Source organism: Bos mutus, chromosome 7, assembly GCF_027580195.1.
Source record: "Bos mutus isolate GX-2022 chromosome 7, NWIPB_WYAK_1.1, whole genome shotgun sequence".
Lineage (NCBI taxonomy): Eukaryota > Metazoa > Chordata > Mammalia > Artiodactyla > Bovidae > Bos > Bos mutus.
In genome coordinates this window covers 11,366,411-11,388,767 of record NC_091623.1, presented here as the reverse complement: position 1 = coordinate 11,388,767, position 22,357 = coordinate 11,366,411, and the positions used below count along the sequence as shown (strand labels likewise).

General features: G+C 43.7%; 1 protein-coding gene across 1 annotated transcript in view; it reads right to left on the bottom strand.

The window, feature by feature from the left end:
- Positions 1-22,357, bottom strand: part of TENM2 (teneurin transmembrane protein 2) — a 488,845-nt gene that overhangs the window by 175,506 nt on the left and 290,982 nt on the right. Inside the window, 1 exon segment of the mRNA XM_070373048.1 lies at positions 19,427-19,528. Coding sequence (XP_070229149.1) covers positions 19,427-19,528 — 102 coding nt within the window.

Here is a 22,357-nt window from a genome sequence, read left to right as displayed (position 1 = left end):
TTTTGCAAAAACTCTAAGGTGGTGAAAAAACATTGGATTCTCTAGAATGTAAGCATGGATTTATTTAAAACCAGGTGCCTGGTTTAAAATGTGACCTACTTACATTTCTCAGGGAGAAAAAAAGGGAGAACAGTCAGGTCAGAGAGTTCTCTACATTCTAAAAGCAGCCTTCCTTCAACATGTTTGCTGCATGCTCACCAGGAGGGTGGTAAAAAATGCAAAACACTGTGATGTTCTTCAGAAAGCAGGACACTTGACAGGCTCCACTGATGTTACATGAAAAAAAAAAAAAATAGAAGGCAGGCTAAAGAAGCATGAAGCTCTCTAATAACCCGTTTGCCATGGGACAGAGTGCAAATGCCAGATGAGCCCCCTCTGGTAGCCACTGTTGACCTGCATCAGAGAGAACTCCTTCCCTCAGGGTAACTGACTCATCCTCAGACATAATTCAACCCAGAGCACCCCAGTATGGAAAGCTCAGCCTGATCCTCACCTGGAAGGCTGCACATGAAGTAGGGACCTCCTTCTGCATTAATAACTTTTCTTACTAGTTTTACTCTCACTAATTCTACAAGATTTTTTTTTATAGCAAGTTATAGGACAAATATTTCTGCTCCACCTGCCTGCAAGTGATATGGAACAGTTAAGTGGAAAGAACAAGGGTTTTGCTGCCAGAAAGACGTGGGTTCAAATCCTCACCCATCACTTACCAGCTGTGGGATTTTGACAAGATTACCAAACTTCTCTGAGACCCACACTCCCCACAAAAAACCCGTCTCTTTGAGTCGCTGGGAGCAGTACGTGTGCGAAGATCTTTGAGGACTCAAAACAGTAGCTGACACCTGGCGTAGAAATCAATCGATGTTCCCTGTGACATTCCAAACTGAGTGACCAAACTGACTCCCAGGTCTCAAAGGCACACATACCACCACCGCTACCACAGCTCCAAATAATACTAACAGAAAGATCTCATCTTGTTCTTCCCCTGCTTGTGGGTGGGAGGTGGTTCTGGAACCACAGTGGAAAGTTTTATTTCCAGTCTCTCTTCCTTCTTCCTAAGGCTTTAAAGGAGCATGGTACTATACATCCAAGCTTCTATTTAAAATTAATTAAAACATTTGCACAAAGTGGCTATTTCTGTTTTAGTAAATCTAGTAAATGGAAGCTCTAAGACTTTTCTCAGAAGAAAAATAAATTACTGCTGCCACTAATGACTGAAAAGTTACAGGCTGATGACAAAATTATGACACAATTTAGATTCACCTAAATGGTGTAAAACTCATTTTAGTGATCAAGCTGGAGCTTTCCCCTCACCGCCCTAAAGTTCTCCATAAAGGATGAAGTGAATTATCCATGTTATTTACTCATTGGGAAGTAACAGGACAAGTCAGGCATGTCGGCTGCTTTAAGTGAAATGGGTGCCATTTCTTTGGGGCTTGCAGTACAGCGAGCAGCTGGAGAGAAGACAGAGGGAGTTGAAGAGGGCCAGTCAGCCAGACACACAGGGAGCACGCCTGCATCTTGACGAGGCATCTGCGGGCTGGGCTAGATGTTGGAGGGATTTTTCAAATAAAGTGTCTTTTTAAAAACAGGGTTCCATATGGTTCTGCAATTCCATCCCTGGGCATATATCCAGACAAAACTACAATTTGAAAAGGTACATGCGCCCCAATGTCCATGGCAGTGCTAGCGCTATTTACTAGAGTCAAGACATGGAGACAACCGAAATGCCATCAACAGATGAATGGATAAAGATAGACACGCATACATATATACAATATATACATATATACAACAGAACACTACTCAGCCATAAAAAAGAATGAATTAATGCCATTCACAGCAGGATGGACCTAGAGATTATTATACTCAGTGAAGTAAGTCAGAAAGAGAAAGACAAATACCACATGATGTCACTTACATGTGGAGTCTAAAATACAACACAGATAAACTTATTTACAAATCAGAAACAGACTTGCGGGTGCCAAGGGGGTGGGTGGGGAAGGGAAGGACTGGGAGTTTGGGATCAGCAGTTGCAGACTATTATATACAGAATGGATAAGCACCAAGGTCCTATTGTATATAGCACATGTATCTATATTCAATATCCTATGATAAACCATAGTGGAAAAGAATATGAAAAAGAATGTATAAATGAGTCACTTTGTTGTACAGCAGAAATTAACATAACATGGTAAACCAATTAGACTTAAATTTGAAAAAACAAATAATGTGTCTTTCAAAATTGATATGAAATCTGATTGAACATTTCTCTGGAAAAAGACTGGAGACTACTTGAGCCTAGGACTCCGAGAAATTGTCAAAACTGTACTAACAATTGGTTGCCTCACATCCCAGTTAGTCAATAAACACTTACGAACAACCTAATATATGCGAGTAGCTGGCTTAGGTGGTAGGAAAAAAGGACAGAGAAATAAAGATGCCTCGAGTCCTCTGAGGCAATTAAGGATATAATATTAATATTTTGGGTCATGGAGGTGAGACAAAGTTCAGTGTCATTGAAACCAAAAGAGGTGTCCCGTTGTCTTTAGAGATTGTGGACACAGTTTGGTGCTGAGCTGAAGTCAGGAAAGGCAAGTTTCCATTATTTCTGGGCTCCTGCAGGTGACAATCTATTTGATAGTCAATAAAGTCTGACCTCTATTACACACCATAAATTTGATACAGATTAAAGATCCAAATAAGAAAAAAGACTGACACAGTATTTGAAAAAATACTGAAGACTAATTTTATTTTCTTGTGAATGGGATATATAAAAAAGATAAATTCAAGGGACCAAGAAGATCAGCTTTGAGAAAAGTACACTGATATGAATGCAGAGTTCCAAAGAATAGCGAGAAGAGATAAGAAAGCCTTCTTAAGTGAACAATGCAAAGAAATAGAGGGAAACAATAGAATGGGAACAACTAGAGGTCTCTTTAAGAAAACTGGAGATACCAAGGGAAAATTTTATGCAAAGATGGGCACAGTAAAGGACAGGAATAGTATCGACCTAACAGGAGCAGAATACACAGAAAAACTATACCAAAAAGGTCTTAATGACCTAGGTAACCATGATGATGTGGTCACTCATCTACAGCCAGACATCCTGGAATGTGAGGTCAAGTGAGCCTTAGAAGCATCACTATGAACAAACCTAGTGGAGGTGATGGAATTCCAGTTGAGCTATTTCAAATCCTAAAAGATGACGCTGTGAAAGTGCTGCACTCAATATGCCAGCAAATTTGGAAAACTCAGCGTGGCCACAGGACTGGAAAAGGTTAGGTTTCATTCCAATCTCAAAGAAAGGTAATGCCAAAAAAAATGTTCAAACTAACACACAATTGTGCTCATTTCACATGCTAGCAAGGTAATGTTCAAAATCCTTTGAGCTAGGATTCAACAATACATGAACTGAGAACTTCCAGATGTACAAGCTGGGTTTAGAAAAGGCAGAGGAACCAGAGATCAAATTGCCAATATCTGTTGTATCCTAGAAAAAGCAAGAAAATTCCAGAAAAACATCTACTTCTGCATCATTGACTACACTAAAGCCTTTGAGTGTGTGGATCACAACAAACTGTGGAAAATTCTTAAAAAGATGTCTCCTGAGAAACCTGTATGGAAGTCAAGAAGTGATAGAACCAGATAAGGAACAATGGACCAGTTCCAAGTTGGGAAAGGAGTACGTCAAGGCTGTATATTGTCACCCTGCTTATTTAACTTATATGCAGAGTACATCATGTGGAATTCTGGGCTGGATGAAGCACAAGCTGGAATCAAGATTTCTGGGAGAAATATCAATAACTTCAGATATGCAAATAACACCACCCTATGGGAGAAAGTGAAGAGGGATTAAAAAGCCTCTTGATGAAGGTGAAAGAGGAGAGTGAAAAAGCTGGCTTAAAACTCAACATTCAAAAAACTAAGGTCATGGCATTCGGTTCAATCACTTCATGGCAAACAGGTGGGGAAACAATGCAAACAGTGACTGACTTTATTTTCTGGGGCTCCAAAATCACTGCGGATGGTGACTGTAGTCATAAAATTAGAAGACGGTTGCTCCTTGGAAAAAAAGCTATGATAAACCTGGACAGTGTATTAAAAAGCAGAGCCATCACTTGGCCAGCAAAGGTCCATCTAGTCAAAGCTATGGTTTTTCCAGTAGTCATGTATGGATGTGAGAGTTGGACTGTAAAGAAAGCTGAGTGCTGCAGAATTGACGCTTTTGAACTGTGGTGTTGGAGAAGACTCTTGAGAGTCCCTTGGACTGCAAGGAGATCAAACCAGTCCATCCTAAAGTGAATCAACCCCAAATATTCATTGGAAGGACTGGTGCTGATACTGAAATTCCAATACTTTGGCCATCTGATGCGAAGAGCCAACTCACTGGAAAAGACCCTGATTCTGGGAAAGACTGAGGGCAGGAGGAGAAGAGGGCAACAAAGGATGAGATGGTTGGATGGAATCACTGATTCATTCGACATGAGTTTGAGCAGGCTCTGGGAGATGGTGAAGGACATGGAAGCCTGGTGTGCTGCAGTCCATGGGGTTGCAAAGAGTTGCAACTGAATAACACGACAACTGAGGAAACACTGGGGAAATATATTTTCTAACATTTTACAGAATAAAGCTTGGCATATGAAATACAAAAGGAACTCTTACAAATCAATAAAGGGAGACAAACAAATGAAAACCTGGGCAAAGGACAGATAAATATAAACATAAACTGCCAATAAGGATTTCCCTGGTGGTGCAGTGGCTAAGAATCTATCTGCTAAAGTAGCGGATACAGGTTTGATCCCTGTTCCAGGAAGATCCCACATGCCACAGAGCAACTAAGCCTGTGGGCAACAACTACTGAGCGTGTGGTCTAGAGCCCAGGAACTGCCACTACGGAACCTGTGTGCTACAACTACTGAAGCCCTTGTGCCAAGAGCCTGTGCTCCACAATAAGAGAAGCCAGCACGACGAGAGGCCCATGTGCTGCAATGAAGAGTAGCCCCAACTCTCCACAGCTAGACAAAGCCCAGGCTCAGCAACGAAGACTCAGTGCAATGAAAAAAAAAAATCGCCAATAAAAGTATGAAAAGTTCTCAACTTCACTAGCAATTAAATAAATATAGATAAAAATGAGAAATAATCTTTGACTTATCAGATTAAAGAAATCTATAACTTTTATATGTAGAATGGATAAAAGACAAGGTCCTACCATACAGCACAGAGAAACTATACTCAATATCCTATGATAAACCATAATGGAAAAGAGTATAAAAAAAGAATGTATACACATATAACTGAATTACTTTGCTGTATAGCAGAAATTAATACAACTCTCAATAAAAAAAATTTTAAAAATTGAAAATACATAACTTCCAATGCTGCCACAGCTGAGGGGAAACGGGCTCTGTCACAGTGGATGGGGGGCAGAAGTTCAAACTAGCTTCCAGGGGGCTCATTTGCTCCCATCTGAATAGCTCCTTGGCTCACCATGCCCAGCTGACAAGCCTGTTGACCTTGGTGCCTCAGTTTTCCCTTCCTATGAAATGGGTGGGACAAGAAAGGACCGTTTTTGCAGGAAGAGTGAGGAGGATGGAAAGCAGAACTAAGAAGCCATGACAAAATTATAGATGCAAACATGACCGGCCAGTCTCCTCACGATGATAGTCTCTGACCGGAGCCGCCCCCCGCCTTCCTGCCTGGATTACTCAGACACTTTAGTTGGCCTCAGTCTAGGGGGAAAGATCCAGCAGCCCCTGTGAAGACAGGAAAGCCAAGGATGCTTCTGACAGAGCCTCTGGCTCAGAGGGCCAAAGTTCGGGTGCACCCACTTCCTCATTCCCGTTCTGTCAAAAGGCACATTAATAAGCAAGGAAGCGATTCAGGGAAGAATTTCCAGAAGGACGAAAAACTCATCAGGTGTGTCAGATCTCTGACATTCAGGAGCCATGTGGGGAAAGCAGCACACGCTGACTTAAGCACGAAAGTATGGATGCTTTAATTAATCCGGGGTGAATTTAATTGCTTTAGTTAAGTGGAAATCGGGTTAAAAATGATGCAGAGCATGCTGGGGTGTGTTAAAAACATGACATATGAGTTGGATGAATCGATAAATTAAAAGTGCACAGATGTTTTAATTAAACCCAGGGAAGTTAACGAAGATCGCAAGAGACTTTTAAGCCTATGATTAATTCAATTCATTTAAAATACCTGTAGAGATATGGGGATGCCTCCATTTTGAGAGTTATAAAAGTTCTCAATCGATAAGGGCTTAAGCTTTTCTTAAAAAACGTCTAAGTTTTTCTGTGTGTGTATGTGTGATCGAACAGCATTAATTACATAATGAATATTTAAAATTTTCAGAGTACACAGTAAGCTTTTTTGCAGCTCACATCCACACTGAAGTAACTTTTCATTCTTATTGTGATTCAGGCATTGAGATGGGCTTGGAAGTTACTGGTGTCCGGTTGTCTGTAAGCATGGGAGCTCCCCCAAGACACGAAGGCCTGTTTGTTCACTGTTTATTGACTGGTACATAGAAGAGGACCAGGCAGTGCAGGCTTATGAGTTAGACAGCTCAGATTTCCCTTCGGTTTTACCAGTGATGTGACTCTGGACACCTTATTTTCAGCCTCATTTTCTTTATCTTCAAAATAGGACTAAATTGTTGGATTACCTAACCCGTGGTGTTTTTAAGAGGATGAAATGAGATAATGCCTGTGAAGTGCTATGTACAATGCCTGGCACGTAGTAAGAAATCTATAGGTATGATTTATCATCATTTTTTTTAGGAGAAAATTGTTCCAGATTATCATATCATAAAGAGACAAGAAGGACTTCCTTGGCAGTCCAATGGTAAAGACTCCACGCTCCCAAGCAGGGGGCCGAGGTTCCATCCCTGGTTGGGGAGCCTAAGATTCTGCATGCCACACTGGGGCCAAACACCAACAAACAAAAAGACCAAGAGACAGGGGAGGGGGAAACGCTCTTTCCCATCACCCATCCTGGCTGACCTCCTCTCTAAAGACTGGTTTATCTCCCAATATGGAACGTTTTTTTCCTAAAACCAGAGTATGTTCCCACCTCTCTACGTCTCATTCCTACAGCAGGTTTCCCTAGGGTTAGGCCCTCTGCTTTCTCGGTCTGCTCTGCTTATCTAGTTTTAAAAGGAAACAAAAAGTTTTTTAGCCTCAGAAGTAACTTGACTCGGGGGAGGGCTGATGGAGAGATTGCTGTTTGGTGGTGTACCACCCAGCAGGAGTGTCCACGTTCTGGAGGCAAGGCTCTGCAGGAGGGCACCAAAGAAAGGGCACTGCAGCTTCCAAACGGAGGCAGCAGGCATCCTCTGTCCCTGCCTGGCAAGCTGGGGAGAGTGGAAGGTAAATGAGATATTGCCGCTCCTGCTCTCTGGGCCATCTGGGCAGAGTCCAAGGGCAGCGGCATCCAGACTCAGACCTGGATGTGCGCCCAAGTCATCTGGGGATGCTGTGAGAATGAGATTCTGATTCAGAGGGTCTGGTGTGGGGCCGGAGGTTTGGATATTGAACAGGTTCCCCAGGCTGATGCTAGCACCCCAGACCTACTGAATCAGAAACTCTGGGGGGAACCCAGCAAGCTGTGAGTTAACAGGTGATCCTGATGAGCAGGGCTCTAAAGCCACGCCTGGGTGAGTACCTTAGCTTCTCTGAGTCTCAGTTTCCTTAGTTCTGAAATGGGGATGACCCAAGATCATTCCGTTTAAACCCTCTGCACAGGGCCTGGCATTCACTTCATGTTCAATATGGGCAGAGATTCTTACACTACTTTACCAAAGGTGCCTTTGCTGAGTGTGGACACTCACTTTCTGCAAAGCCTGAACCAAGGGCCTGGCTTCAAGCTCCATCTCCTGGGTCCTTGCCGCCAAGAAATTTCTGCACGTTTTCTCAGGTCAAGGACAGGAACAAGGAGAGGTGGGATTCAGCCTTGAACTGCACTGGGCGGTGGAACGACTCCTGTGGGCAGCAGCCATGGCCCCTGGCCAGTCTGTATTACAGGGGATTGTGAGGGAGGTGGGGTGGCAGAGGGAGACAGGTGTGAAAGACAGGTGGTCTAAAGGAACATCCGTGCTTGTTCCAGGAAAGACAGGTGGAATCTGAGACAGGTGAGCCAGCTGTGAAAGGGGAAAGTGGCTTCCTTGGCAGAGATGCTCCGAGGGGAGCATTTCTGGGGTGGTGGGGAGGACCCCTATATCACTGGTGGAGATGAAGGGGCTCATCATTCCCCTCCCGAGTGCAGATGTCCACTTGGGGGAGGAACTGATGGGGAAATGGGAAACAGGTGAGCGGATGAAGCCAGCCAGGAGAGCCAGATAGCTGAGTTTCTGTGACGGTTTTAGAGTAAGTGAGGGGTCACTGCTCCTCATTTAGGAGATTCTTCTGCCAAGTTAGGAAAACCAAGATAGGGTCACAAGTTTCAAAGTCAGCCAGACATGGCATCAACATCTAGCCTGCAGTGTGACCTTGGGCAAGTAGTTTTCTTTCTCTGAGTCTCTGTTTCTCCTGGATAACAGTGATTTCCAAGGCTTGTGAAGATTAACGCTGGGTAGTACTTATGGAGCATTCAGTACGTGTCAAGCATGGTTCTACATGCTTGACATGCATTTACTTTTTAGTTCTCACAGCAATCCATCAGGTAATATTGCTATTGCCCCCATATTATGGATTCGACAACAAAGGCTTAGAGAGGTTAAGTAATTTTCTACAGTGGGTATAGTTTCAAATACCTGCTTTGCCACTCTCTACCTAGGAAATCCTAGTTTCCTCTCCTGAGGGTTTCCTGGGGTTCAAATCCAAATCCCAGTGTATATCTGCTACACAAACTGCGTGCCAAGCACATCTTCCTACACTCACATCTTCGGTGAATCCATCTCACGGCTGGTCTAACGTTAAGGGTTCAGGCCGGATTGTTTGGTTTGAATCCTGGCAATACCACTTATGAGCTGAGTGATCTTGAGCGAGTTACTTAACTGCTCTGTGTTTCATTTTCCTTGCCTGTAAGAGGGGATGATAATCATCTATAAAATAGGACAATAAATGATTCATTGAGCTAATTATACAGTTGTTTAGTGCAGTAGCTGCACACAATAAGCACTCAATACATGTCAGTGATGATGACAATGATTTGACTTTAGTGCTAGAACTTGGCCAAGAGGGATTGGGTAGTGGGTACAGCCAGACATCCTAGAATGTGAAGTCAAGCGGGCCTTAGGAAGCATCACTATGAACAAACCTAGTGGAGGTGATGGAATTCCAGTTGAGCTATTTCAAATCCTAAAAGATGATGCTGTGAAAGTGCTGCACTCAATATGCCAGCAAATTTGGAAAACTCAGCAGTGGCACAGGACTGGAAAAAGTCAGTTTTCATTCCAATCCCAAAGATAGGCAATGCCAAAGAAAGCTCAAACTACTGCACAATTGTACTCATCTCACACGCTAGTAAAGTAATGCTCAAAATTCTCCAAGCCAGGTTTCAACAATATGTAACTGTGAACTTCCAGATGTTCAAGCTGGATTTAGATAAGGCAGAGGAACCAGAGATCAAATTGCCAACACCCATTGGATCATCGAAAAAGCAAGAGTTCCAGAAAAACATCTATTTCTGCTTTATTGACTATGTCAAAGCCTTTGACTGTGTGGATCACAATAAACTGTGGGAAATTCTTCAAGAGACAGGAATACCAGACTATCTGACCTGCCTCTTGAGAAACCTGTATGCAGGTCAGGAAGCAACAGTTAGAACTGGACATGGAACAACAGACTGGTTCCAAATAGGAAAAGGAGTACGTCAAGGCTATATATTAGCACCCTGCTTATTTAACTTCTGTGCAGAGTATATCTTGAGAAACGCTGGGCTGGATGAAGCATAAACTGGAATCAAGATTGCCAGGACAACTATCAATAACCTCAGATATGCAGATGACACCACCCTTATGGCAGAAAGTGAAGAACTAAAGAGTCTCTTGATGAAAGTGAAACAGGAGAGTGAAAAAGTTGGCTTAAAACTCAACATTCAGAAAACTAAGATCATGGCATCCAGTCCCATCACTTCATGGCAAATAGATGGGAAAACAGTGGAAACAGTGGTAGACTTTATTTTTGGGGGCTCCAAAATCACTTGCAGATGGTGACTGCAGCCATAAAATTAAAAGATGCTTGTTCTTTGGAAGTAAAGCTATGACCAACCTAGACAGCATATTAAAAAGCAGACATTACTTTGCTAACAAAGGTCCATCTAGTCAAAGCTATGGTTTTTCCAGTAGTCAATCATGTATGGATGTGAGAGTTGGACTTTAAAGAAAGCTGAGCACCAAAGAATTGATGCTTTTGAACTGTGGTGTTGGAGAAGACTCTTCAGAGTCCCTTGGACTGCAAGGAAATCCAACCAGTCCATCCTAAAGGAAATCATTCCTGAATATTCATTGGAAGGACTGATGCTGAAGCTGAAACTCCAATACTTTGGCCACCTGGTGCGAAGAGCTGTCTCATTGGAAAAGACCCTGATGATGGGAAAGACTGAAGGTGGGAGGAGAAGTGACAACAGAGGATGAGATGGTTGGATGGCATCACCAACTCAATGGAGATGACTCTGAGTAAACTCCAGGAGTTGGTGATGGACAGGGAGGCCTGGCGTGCTGCAGTCCACTGATTCACAAAGAGTCAGTAGCGACTGAACTGAATTGAACTGAAGAGAAAAATGGCAAGATTTCCATCCTCTTTTCTCAAGGCCCCACAGAAACTTGGTAGGAGCAGAGAGCAATTCCCAGAGAGAAGACTATGTTCCTGTGGTTGCAGCATTTCTGGGCCTCCCCTGACAGCCATTCAGCAGTGGACCTTGTAATTTCTAATTGCTATTACTGAACAAGGAAAGCTCTGCTGTATTAAATTTCTACTGCAAGTTGGGGCCTTAAGTTCAGCACCAAATACACCACCTGAAAAACTTACATCAAAAACCACACCATCAGAAGCCTTATCTTTTCTGAAAGGCAAGACTGCTTTATGCACAAGCTAAGGAAGCATCTTAAGTCAATGAGAGACTTCAAACAAAAGTCAATGAAAGAAAAAGGAATCAGAGTTAAAAAGCATCTAGCCCAGGATGACCCTGGTGGTACAGTGGCTAAGACCCCACACTCCCAAAGCAGGGGGCCTGGGTTCAATCCCTGGTGGGGGAAGTAGATCCCACACCCCACATGCTGGAACTATGAGTTTGCATGCTGCAACTGAAAGATTCCTTGTGTGGCAACTAGAATATCCTGCATGCCACTTGGAAGTTCCCTTGTGCTGCAACTAAGACCCAGAGCAGTCAAAAAAGTAAATAGGTACAAATATTAAAAAAAAAAATCTAGCCCACAGCAAATAGCATACAAGTATAGTGATGAGAAAGTCATGCAAGGGAATTAGTAATAACAGAAAAAAACCATAAACTAAACAATAATTGAATAATAAGCATGATTCTAGCTGGACAGGAGAGGCACCTGATGGAGAACAGTGCAAGACATCAGGAAAAAAAACCACCATATCTCCTCAAGCTCTGAATGTGAACAGGTTGCTTACTGCATTAAGAAATTAATGACATTCTATGCTAGAAGACACTCTTCAGTGTAGCTCCTTTACTGTATGCCGGGAGCCGGCATGTTGCATATTGAGTGCATATTGCATATTGAGTGCAGCACTTTCACAGCATAATCTTTCAGGATCTGGAATAGCTCAACTGGAAGTCTATCACCGCCAGGAGCCAGCGTGAGGAACTCTGCCCGTGGCAAAGGTCATGAGGAAGGAGGCTCGGCATACGCAAAGGCGGGATCGAGCCTCAGGAGTCCCCCTGGAAATTCTCGAGCATCTACCCCCAAAACCAGAGTCTGCCTACTTTCTGCTTTGTGCTCTCACCTACACCTCTGACTTTACAGGCTGTCCCCTACTACCTCTCTCTGAAAAAAAAAGTTAACTTACAGCTCCAGTTAATAAAGTTCCTGGGTGTGATAGTGTTTCAACCTACAAACTCCTTTGGAAGTCCTCTAGCCTGCCTGAATAGGTTTTTCCGGCCACAAGTGATTGCTCAGAGCCTCCCAACTGTGAGAGGCAGGAGATGTTCTAAACTGTCTAAACACAGATTCCTTTGAGCAGTTAAAAGATTGATTAGAAATTGTATTGGTGAAGGGTTTTTCACTTGTTGGGCCAATGTTTGCTGCTAAGTCTCCATATCCCTTACCTGCTGTGTCCCTGGCAGTGTATTGATGAACATAATTGGTGTAAGTAGTAGCTTTAATGTTTATAATCTTGGACCCTTGAGTTAATTCTTTTTCTTGTTACAGCCCACCACACCTTTGCCCTATAGGAATGCAACTTTAATGCTTTTGGAGGGTGGCGCCTGACTAGTCACCTTTAGAGAAAAATAAGTTTTCTGAAGAAAGGGTCTTAAAATGTTAACAGGCCTCCGGGCCAGAAGATGATGCAAATCACCTAAACTTTTGCATATGATAAGTTTGCAGGAAGAAAGCCTGGCTTGCTGCATGACTCTACCCCTTCCCCCATTATCCTCTATGCATAACTTAAGGTATAAAAACTACTTTGGAAAATAAAGTGCGGGCCTTGTTGATGGAAACTTGGTCTCCCCATGTCGTTCTTTCTCTCACCTTCTGGCTGAATTATTCAGCCTCTTTTCTCCACTGAATTTCCTCACTGAGCTATCCTTATTTCAGCCTCTTTTCTCCACTGAATTTCCTCACTGAGCTATCCTTATTCTATTACTCTTTATATCCTTAATTAACATTTAATTAAGCAGTTGTTTCCTGATCCTCGCCGACGCCGTCCCCGCTTCAAATTCCCTGGTTCCACCGGGGCTGGACCCCAGCAACTGTACTCTTCCGCCATGGAATTTTTTCCACATTCCTTGAAACGAGTTGACTCTTCATAGATCCACACTTTATTGCTTCATGAACTTTCTTATCTTCTCCTTAATGACATCCATAGCATTCAGAGTCCACATCCCAGCACGCCGGACTTAGGCTTACATTTCCTATGTCCTTATCATGTGCATCCATCAGACGGGAAGCTCCCAGAAGGCACGTGCTGGCACTCTCGCTTGTTACCTTATGCCTGGTACTTAGTGCAGTGCCTGGCTCACAGCGGGCACATGATAGGCACTTGCTGGATGCACAAATAAGTTTGGTCCCCTGAACTGATTTGGATCGAGGTGTTAGAACCCGCATACGTTCTTCTGGGGGTGAGGGTCAGTTCCACTTGAACTTCTAGCCCCTCGGAGCCCCCAGTTCGGCGGCGGACTGTGGCATGACTGCCCTGCAGTTCATGCCGACTGCTTTCTTCACTCACTGCGAGGATGTCTTTGAGTGCCTGATGCAGACTGGCAGGTTTATCAGGAGACAAGGAGCTGCCGTCCACACTGCATATCTGAGGGCACAAGAGGCGCTGCGCCAGGTCAGGAGAGCAAACCCGCGTTTCTGTCACTTGGACGCACACCTGGCCACTTGGATGTGATGGGAATCTCGTCCGCTAATGTGGCAAATTCTCCTCCTGGCAGGAGAGCCTGAGTCTGCTGGCTGCCTGCAATACAGAAACTGGCAGACCTGAGGCATACTGGGCACAGCTGGCAGTGCAGGAACAAAGGGGAATGTGAGTTTGTGATGGAGGAGGACCTGGGCTCAGGTTCTCTTAAAGACATTTATCAAGAAAGAAAGGACATGATCGTGGGCTGCAGCCGGGAGATGGCATGCTCCGTTTAGGGTGGCAGGAGCCCCGGGACTGGCTGTCTCTCTCCTCTGCACTGGCTAGCACGATTACTCACCCTGTCTGCTCCAGAGCTCTCCCTGCTAACACCTAGGAGTTTCTTAGGCTCAAAAGTTGTCCATGAGTGGCAATTTGTCATCGTCACCAACAGATTGCACAGGACCAATGGGATCGAGCCACCCTACCATCTCCGCCTTATGTGTGAGGGGTGAGGGGCAGGTATACACATGCTCACACCCACAAGCACACACCCCCTCACACAGAACCATATTTGAATCTTTTCTTATCAAAGACCAGAAGTGCATCTTTGATAGAATTCACTGAGAAAGGCACAGCATCTTATGTAACCTCAATCTTTTTTTTTTGCTGCACTGCACGGCACATGGGATCTTAGTTCCCCAACCAGGGATCGAACCTGTGCCCCCTGCAGTGGAAGCACAGGTCTTAACCCCTGGACTGCCAGGCAAGTCCCTGTAGAACTTCCATCTAATCATGAGAAAACATCAGACAAACCCACATCTAGAGGCTAGCTAAGAAATGCCTCACTAGTACTCTGCAAAACACACTCAAGGTCATGGAAAAAAAAAAAAAAAGACTGAGGAGCCCTTGTAGACTGGAGGGCACTAAAGAGACATGACAACTAAACACAAAGTGAGATCTGGACCAGAAAAAAGGGGCAAAATTAGAAACAAGTCTGTAACTTAGTCAATAGCATCGATCCATGTTAATTTCCTGGTTTCACCAACTGAACTTTGGTAATTTAAAACGTTGACATCAGGGGAAGCTGAATGAACCCTGGGAACTCTGTGTACTATTTATGCAATCTGTCTGCAAGACAAAAATGATTTTAATATTAATAAAAAAAGCTTAACATATTGGGGAGGGTGGTTAGAATAGGATTTATCTCACATTGCTGATATGAGAATGGATAAGACTGTATGCATTAAGTACTTTATACAAAGCCTGGTACATCTTTAATACTTAATAACTATTGGTGGTTATGAAAAAAAAGAAACTATTTGAAATGGAGGCTTAACAGACCCCAAGTAAATCAGGCACTAATCATTAAGCTTACCCACTTGAAGCTGGTAGAGTTGAACCTGTGCGCCTATTTTTACCAAGTTTCCCACTTTATCACCTACCTCTTGTGTAAGCAGTGAATTGCATTATTTTCAGGACCCTAAACTTAGGACTTGAGATGTTCAAGGCTTGAATTTCTCTAGAAGCCAGGCTGGCTCACACGTGCTATACAGTAGGATCCAATTTGGGGATCACTGGTGTGAAATGATGGAGAAGGCAATGGCACCCCACTCCAGTACTCTTGCCTGGAAAATCCCATGCACGGAGGAGCCTGGTAGGCTGCAGTCCATGGGGTCACGAAGAGTTGGACACAACTGAGCGACTTCACTTTCACTTTTCCCTTTCCTGCATTGGAGAAGGAAATGGCAACCCACTCCAGTGTTCTTGCCTGGAGAATCCCAGGGACGGGGGAGCCTGGTGGGCCGCCGTCTATGGGGTCGCACAGAGTCGGACACGACTGAAGTGACTTAGCAGCAGCAGCAGAAGGTGTGAAATGAATGTCTGAGAAGCTGACTTGGCTTGACTGCTCAGAGCAGGGAAAAGATTCCGTACTTGAATGCAAAACAAAATGACAATGAGGTGCCACCTCACGCCAGTCAGAATGGCCATCTCTGAAAAGTCTACACTGTAGACTCCACAAATAACAAACGCTGGGGAAGGTGTGGATTAAAGGGGACTCTCCTACACTGTTCATGGAATATAAATTGGTACAACCACTATGGAAAAGAGTACAGAGGTTCCTCAAAAAACTAGAAACAGAGTTGCTATATGATCCAGCAATCCCACTCCTGGGGATATACCTGGACAAAACTACAATTTGAAAAGATGCATGCACCTCTATGCTCATAGCAGCACTATATACAACAGCCAAGACATGGAGACAACCTGTCCATCAACAGAAGAATGAACAAAGAAGATGTGGTACCTACATACAATGGAGTATCACTCAGCCATAACAAAGAATGAAATAATGCATTCTGCAGCAACACTGATGAACTATGTGAAGAGATTGTAAGAAAGACAAATACCATATGATATCACTTACATGTGGAATCTAAAACAGGACACAAGTGAACATATCTACAAAACAGAAAGAGGCTCACAGACATAAGAACAGGCTGGTGGTTGCCAAGTGGGAGGAGGGGCAGGGCTGGAGCAGGAGTTTAGCAGATGCAAGCATCTGGAGCATTAGCAGATGCAAACTATCATACACAGGATGGATGGACAACAGGGCCCTACTGTGCAGCACAGCAACTGCAGTCAATATCCTGCGATAAGCCATAATGGAAAAGAATATGAACAAGAATGCTGCTACCACTGCTGCTAAGTCGCTTCAGTCATGTCTGACTCTCTGCGACCCCATAGACGGCAGCCCACCAGGCTCCCCCGTCCCTGGATTCTCCAGGTAAGAACACTGGAGTGGGTTGCCATTTCCTTCTCCAATGCATGAAAGTGAAAAAGTGAAAGTGAAGTCGCTCAGTCGTGTCTGACTCTAGTGACCCCATGGACTGCAGCCTACCAGGCTCCTCCATCCGTGGGATTTTCCAGGCAAGAGTACTGGAGTGGGGTGCCATTGCCTTCTCCGATGAACAAGAATAGATATGTGCATAACTGAATCACTCTGCTGTATACCAGAAACTAATACAATATTGGAAATCAATTATATGTCAACAAAATTTAAAAAAAGAAAATATTTCTTTCTCAATAGATTTAAAGGCAGCACTGGTTGTTTGTTAGTGTTAGTCACTCACTCATGTCTGACTCTTTGTGACCCTATGGACTGTAGCTTGCCAGGCTCCCCTGTCCATGGAATTCTCCAGGTAAGAGTACTGGAGTGGGGTGCCATTCCCTTCTTCAGGGGATCTTCCTGATCCAGGGATCAAATCCGGGTCTCCTGCACTGCAGGTGGATTCTTCACTGTCTGAACCACCAGGGAAGCCCAAAGGCAGCATTAACCTTTCCTATTTATTGCAACAGATTCCAGGTTTCTTTTCTAACTTTTCATTTTGACGTTGTTCCTTTTAAAAGAAGTTCACCTATGTAAACCTAATGGGTAAACTTAAAGAAATATATTAAGGAAATAAAAATTCTGATGCCCCATGAATTTGACAAAAATCATGAAGGTGGTACATGAAAGAGCAAAGTGTGAGAAATGAGGGATTAGGGTGTTTCTAAACACTGTCCTTGTTAATGAAATAGCTAAATTGTGCCCATTTCAAAAAATACTAAGGAATTAATATCTTCAGGGCCAAGAGGCAAAAGCTTAGTCCTAACATTCTTAAGCCAACTTACCCAAGAATAAGTGAGGAAACAAAGAGAAAGCAATTTTCGTCTCTAAACACTTCAATTTTGCCCACTGTAGGCGTCAACAGCTGAATTAAAATATACAACAAGTTCAGAGGCCGATTTCTGGAACGGCTTCTGAGTATGCCAGAGGAACTACTCTTAACAGCCACTCGATATTTGTTTCGCGAGGATCAATTATATACCCCGACTAATGCACAGTCAGAGCGTGCCGCCCGGCCCGCAGTACAGGTGGTGAATGCAAAACACACACCGAGAGGCCTTTTAAGCAGCTAAATGCACACCCCATTACAGATCCATAATGTAGAATGGGCGCTCATCTGCAAATGGATGGAGAGCGAAGAGTTCTTAAATGGCTGGGGTACTTAGGGCTGAAAGGCCGGTCCCTGGATGTGCAGCCGGAGCACACACGGTTTTAGGATTAATAATACATCGAAGTGTGTCAGTGTTAATATACATTTACAGCTCACAGGCCATGCAGCAGAGTGTTCAGCCCGTTTGCAGCCATACAGAAAAGGACTATTCTGTCCTTTCTCTCATTAATGCCTTCACTCCCAGGAAAATTAGATTATGCAAGAAAAGCCATTCAGACGCTATTGAGGTTTTCCCTACTTTAAAGCCTTTGCTCAGGAAAAGTGCTCGGCACCACGAGGCAGGTGTCATCTACCTCCCTCCATCAAAGCCCATCAGAACTGGAGCCAAGGAGCGCTAGGCTCTGCTGTCTACTTGGGGGATGTGTCCACGTGCCCTTGGGCATAGTGTGGTAAGGAGAAAAGCGGCCGAGAGAATGGTCTGGTTCGGTGGATCCCTGCTCTCTTTTCCTTTTGCATCTGACAGGTTTACTAAATCTTTGACATGATCCTGTGGTTAAGGATATGAATGTAGTAGTGTCATTTAGCAATGAATCTCACACAGGTGCAACCAAACCACAGTCCTGTTCATTTATCAATCAGCATTCGGAAGGATATGGGAATTGCAAATCTTTGAAATACTGTGAATATTTGAAATACCATACAATTTTCCCAAGCCATTGTGGTGAGGGTGGTACTATTTAGCATTTACAGAGTGGCTTTATTAATGATTGCCTCTCTCTTAGAATATCAAGGCAGCATGGTCTTTTGAAGAGGAGCACATAAAGGGATGAAAATAGTATACAGATATATAAATAAACATACTATGACATGTGTAAATAAAAGATGGTAAAACTAAAGCCTCCAAGGGCTCCCAAAGTGTTCTGCTAAGAGCTTGGGGGTACATTCTCTCATTCCATCCTCACAATGAATTCAGGAAGAAATTCCCTAGTTTTCCAGAGGAAGAAACCAAGATTCAGAAATGTTAGGTCACTTGCTAAAGGCCACAGAGATCCTGAATGGGGCTGGAACCCAGGAAGGCCTGACTCCTGAACAAAGGCTTGGAAGCTCTCTACTGCTGTTTTTCAGACCCACTCACTGGTGGGTGGGGAGTCAGTGTAGTTAGTATATTTCATTTTTTAAAAGTGAAATAGGACAGAATAGAAAAGAAACATGAAGTGTTGTTTTATGAAAGTCTCAATTTAATTTTACACCTGTATTTATCATGAACAAATACTTGTGTGTGTGTGTGTGTATGCATGCATGAACCACGTCTAAAAAGTGTGAGAAGCTCAGCTCTCCACTGCACTTGCCTGTGATACCATCACTTGAAGGTCAAACTCAAGGTCTCCTGTTAGCTAGATATGAGCCATAAGTCCCCTATTTTTGTGAGAGTCATTTTCTTTCTTCTATTACCTTCCCCCCAAGAATCCCAGGGCCCCCGTCATTCTGTGCAAAGCAGTGTAGATAAATTAATAATACAATTTAAAACCGATTCCACCAAGATAAATAGCACTTCCTAGATTAAGAGCGTAGCTGGCCAGAATGAATGAAATTTACTAACCCTGAGATGCTTAATCTTCCATTACACAGAAGTTAATGATTATAAGAAAGGAGTGATGGCAATTCACTTCTGCTTTTACAGGAAATCTAACCATCTCATTTTTAGCAAATCTTTCTTCTCAGCACACCTCAATGCCAAGGATAACTGCCCTGCTCTTATAGGTATATTGGCCAATTGTCATATATCAAAGTCTCCTCTTTACCAAAGTGGTAGGATGCACAGCTTGCACCGGCTTACAAGATATCCCAGTGGAATTTGCTGGGGAGGCAACCTTGGTGCTCCCTCTCCCAGCCCCATTGAGAAGTCTCTTTTCTATTTTCCAATCGTCGCAGGGAAGTGGTGGTAAGTACCTTTAGCGCAGTCTGCTCCTAGAAACCCTGGGAAGCAGTGACACAGCCCGGACACACATTCGCCATTCCCGTGGCAGTTACGTGGACAGTCCTGCACTGAATCTGAAAAAGAGAGAACGTGAACAATTACTTCTTTCTCTGCTTGCTGGTGAAGCAGTTTAGTAGCCAGCCACCTACTGTTTTTCAGGAGCAGTGGCAGTAACCTCGGATGCCTACTGGGGACTGGTAAGGAGAAGTGGGCGAGGTAGGAGAACAGGGATGGGTGGGGACTAGGGCAGCTTGGACAATGCATGGCTGTAACCACTGCTCTCCATGGGATTAGCCCAGGCAGGAATTTGAGTATAGTACTATTGCATTTTTTGCTTTTTCAAAAGAAACTACTTATCTGAATTTAAAAATTGCAGTGTTCTATGCTGGCAAGATTGAAACACTGTAAGCCTCAGCCTGTCCCCAATATCACCCTATCAATATGAGATTTGGTTTGAGATATCAGCTTTTAGCCTCAAGTATAGAGAATGATTCTCCAAATGACAGAGGTGCTCCTGATCTCAGGTTCGCAGAGTAAAAAAATCCCCTGCATTAAAGAAAGTCTAAATACCTAAGACTGATCAATTTTGGCATGATTTGGGGATTCATTAAGTAGTAGGTTTGGGGTGGTACAAAAGTCCTTTTATGCCTAGCTTTTTGCAGATTTTTTTTTTTTTGTGAAAATCAATTAGTTCACCCTTGTTCTCACCTGTATAGCCATCTTATTTCATGATTTACTTTGCTATGTGTACTCTCAAGAAATGCCTTCAAAGGGATCATTTTGGAACTTTTTCATGTTGATTTGGGTCTGCACAGCAGTAGATGTATTCTTTTAAAATTATGATTATTATTATCCTCATTTCGCCTTACATTCAAATAAACACATTTAGACTTTCAGGTTCTAAATTACTAAGATGATGAAAAGCCACTGTGCCCCAAAGATGACATGACACAGTCCGTGGAGAGCTAGGGACATTGGCTTAGTGATGTGCGTGAGACTATGAAGTCTAATTGTCCCTAATGGAACGGTAAGGCCTTCCTTTAAACTGAATTTCCCATTTATTTCCACTCTGGACTGAAAAACCAAACCATGCTTTCTTTCTATAGTTGCACTTCTCAGCTCTCATCTTCTAGAATCAGGCTGTGGTTGGTTTCTGGCAGTAGGAGAATTCGAGAAGTCTATCTGTGTTTTCCAAAATCAGTATCAAGCCGATTTCTTTCCTTCTTCTTTTTTTTTGTTTTTGGCTGCGCTGCGTGGCTTGTGGATCTTAGTCCCCGGACCAGGGAGTGAACCCGTTCCCTCAGCAGTAAAAGTGCAGAGTCCTAACCACTGGACCTCCAGGGAATTCCCAAGCCAATTTCTTTAGTGTCCAACAATTATCACTGCAGAATCAAATCCTTGAAGTTGGCTCTATAAAGGTGGGCTGAGAAGCATCCAAGTGGCTATCAATTTGTTTCATGTTTCATCTACTCATTGTCCCTTTCCTTCTTTCATTCAAAAAGCATTAGGTTGAATCATACGAGGTAGCTGCTTTGGCAGGTCAAAAGCCAGCAATTTCACACGATGGTAGGAGATAATGGGTCTCGTGTGTTTCTGAATGTTTTATGAGCAGAGGCACCGACTGCCTTAGCTCTGGACTATCTTTTGAAAGGCTGTCTGTACAGTGAACAGCCTTAGGAGATATAGCATCTGTCTTCAGAGCAAAGGCCAGGTTTAGTTACTGTCCAGTAGAATAAAGAGAATGTCTCCCTCTGGAGAAAAGCAAGAGCAGGCTCACTGCCCATGTGGAGACTGGAGTATAGTAAATGAAGAGTTGTACATAATGTAACCCACGGCCTGTGCAGCTGTCACCTGGCCCTGTGTTGCCCTGTGGGAATTGGTGTTTGGGAAACTTGCACATAGGCTGGTATTCTCGAAATTACATTGCTCTGAGGAATAAAGCCTGTTGTCTCTTACCCAGGAGCACCCCCTCTTCGGATAACATTGATGACGCTGTGGCTGGCTAATAATATGTTAGCTTACAATTAGGGTGAGATCTCAGACCTGCCACAGTCCTTGAAAGGGGGGTTTACTTTATTAATTGAGCATCTGTTATACATAATGAGGTGTCCCTGGTGGCTCAGATGGTAAAGGATTTTCGTGCAATGTGAGAGACCCAAGTTTGAGCCCTAGGTCAGAAAGATCCCTTGGAGAAGGGAATGGCTACCCACTCCAGTATTCTTGCCTGGAGAATGATACAAGGCACCCTACAAGGCACTGTTGAATACAGTGGTGACTAGGAAAGACATAGTCTCGTCCTCACAGAACTTCCACTGTTATAGAGAACACAGGTTAAAAAAATCATCAAATACAGTAAAAATTGTGGTACGTGGACTCTCTTGGCCATGCGGTGATTAAGACTATGTGCTCGCAATGCAGGGACAGGGATTTGACTCCTGGTCAGGGAACTAAGGTGCCACATGCCGTGCAGCATGGTGCAAACCCCCTCCCCTGCCCCGCCCTGCACAAATCATGATATGTGCTTTGAAAAGAATGGGATACTGTGAAAGGGAGTAAGAGGAGGAAGCTACTTAGAGAGGATGGCCAGGGAGGGCCTCACTATTCCATGCAGGTGACATATAAGGGTGAACTGGAAAAGCCAAGTGAAGAGCAAGACAAAAGTACTCCAGACAGGAGGAAGATATGCAAAGGCACCCTGGCGGAAAAGAGCATAGGTGAATCCCATGTGGCTGGAGGGTAGAAAGAAGGAAGAGAGTGACATAAGGTGGAGCTGGGGAAACTAGATCCTCCAAGGCCCCAGAGGCCATGTGGATGAGTTAGATTTTATTCTGAGACCAACGGGAACAAATGAAAAGTTTTCAAAATAGAAATGACATCATCCAGCTTGCATTTTCAGAAGTCAC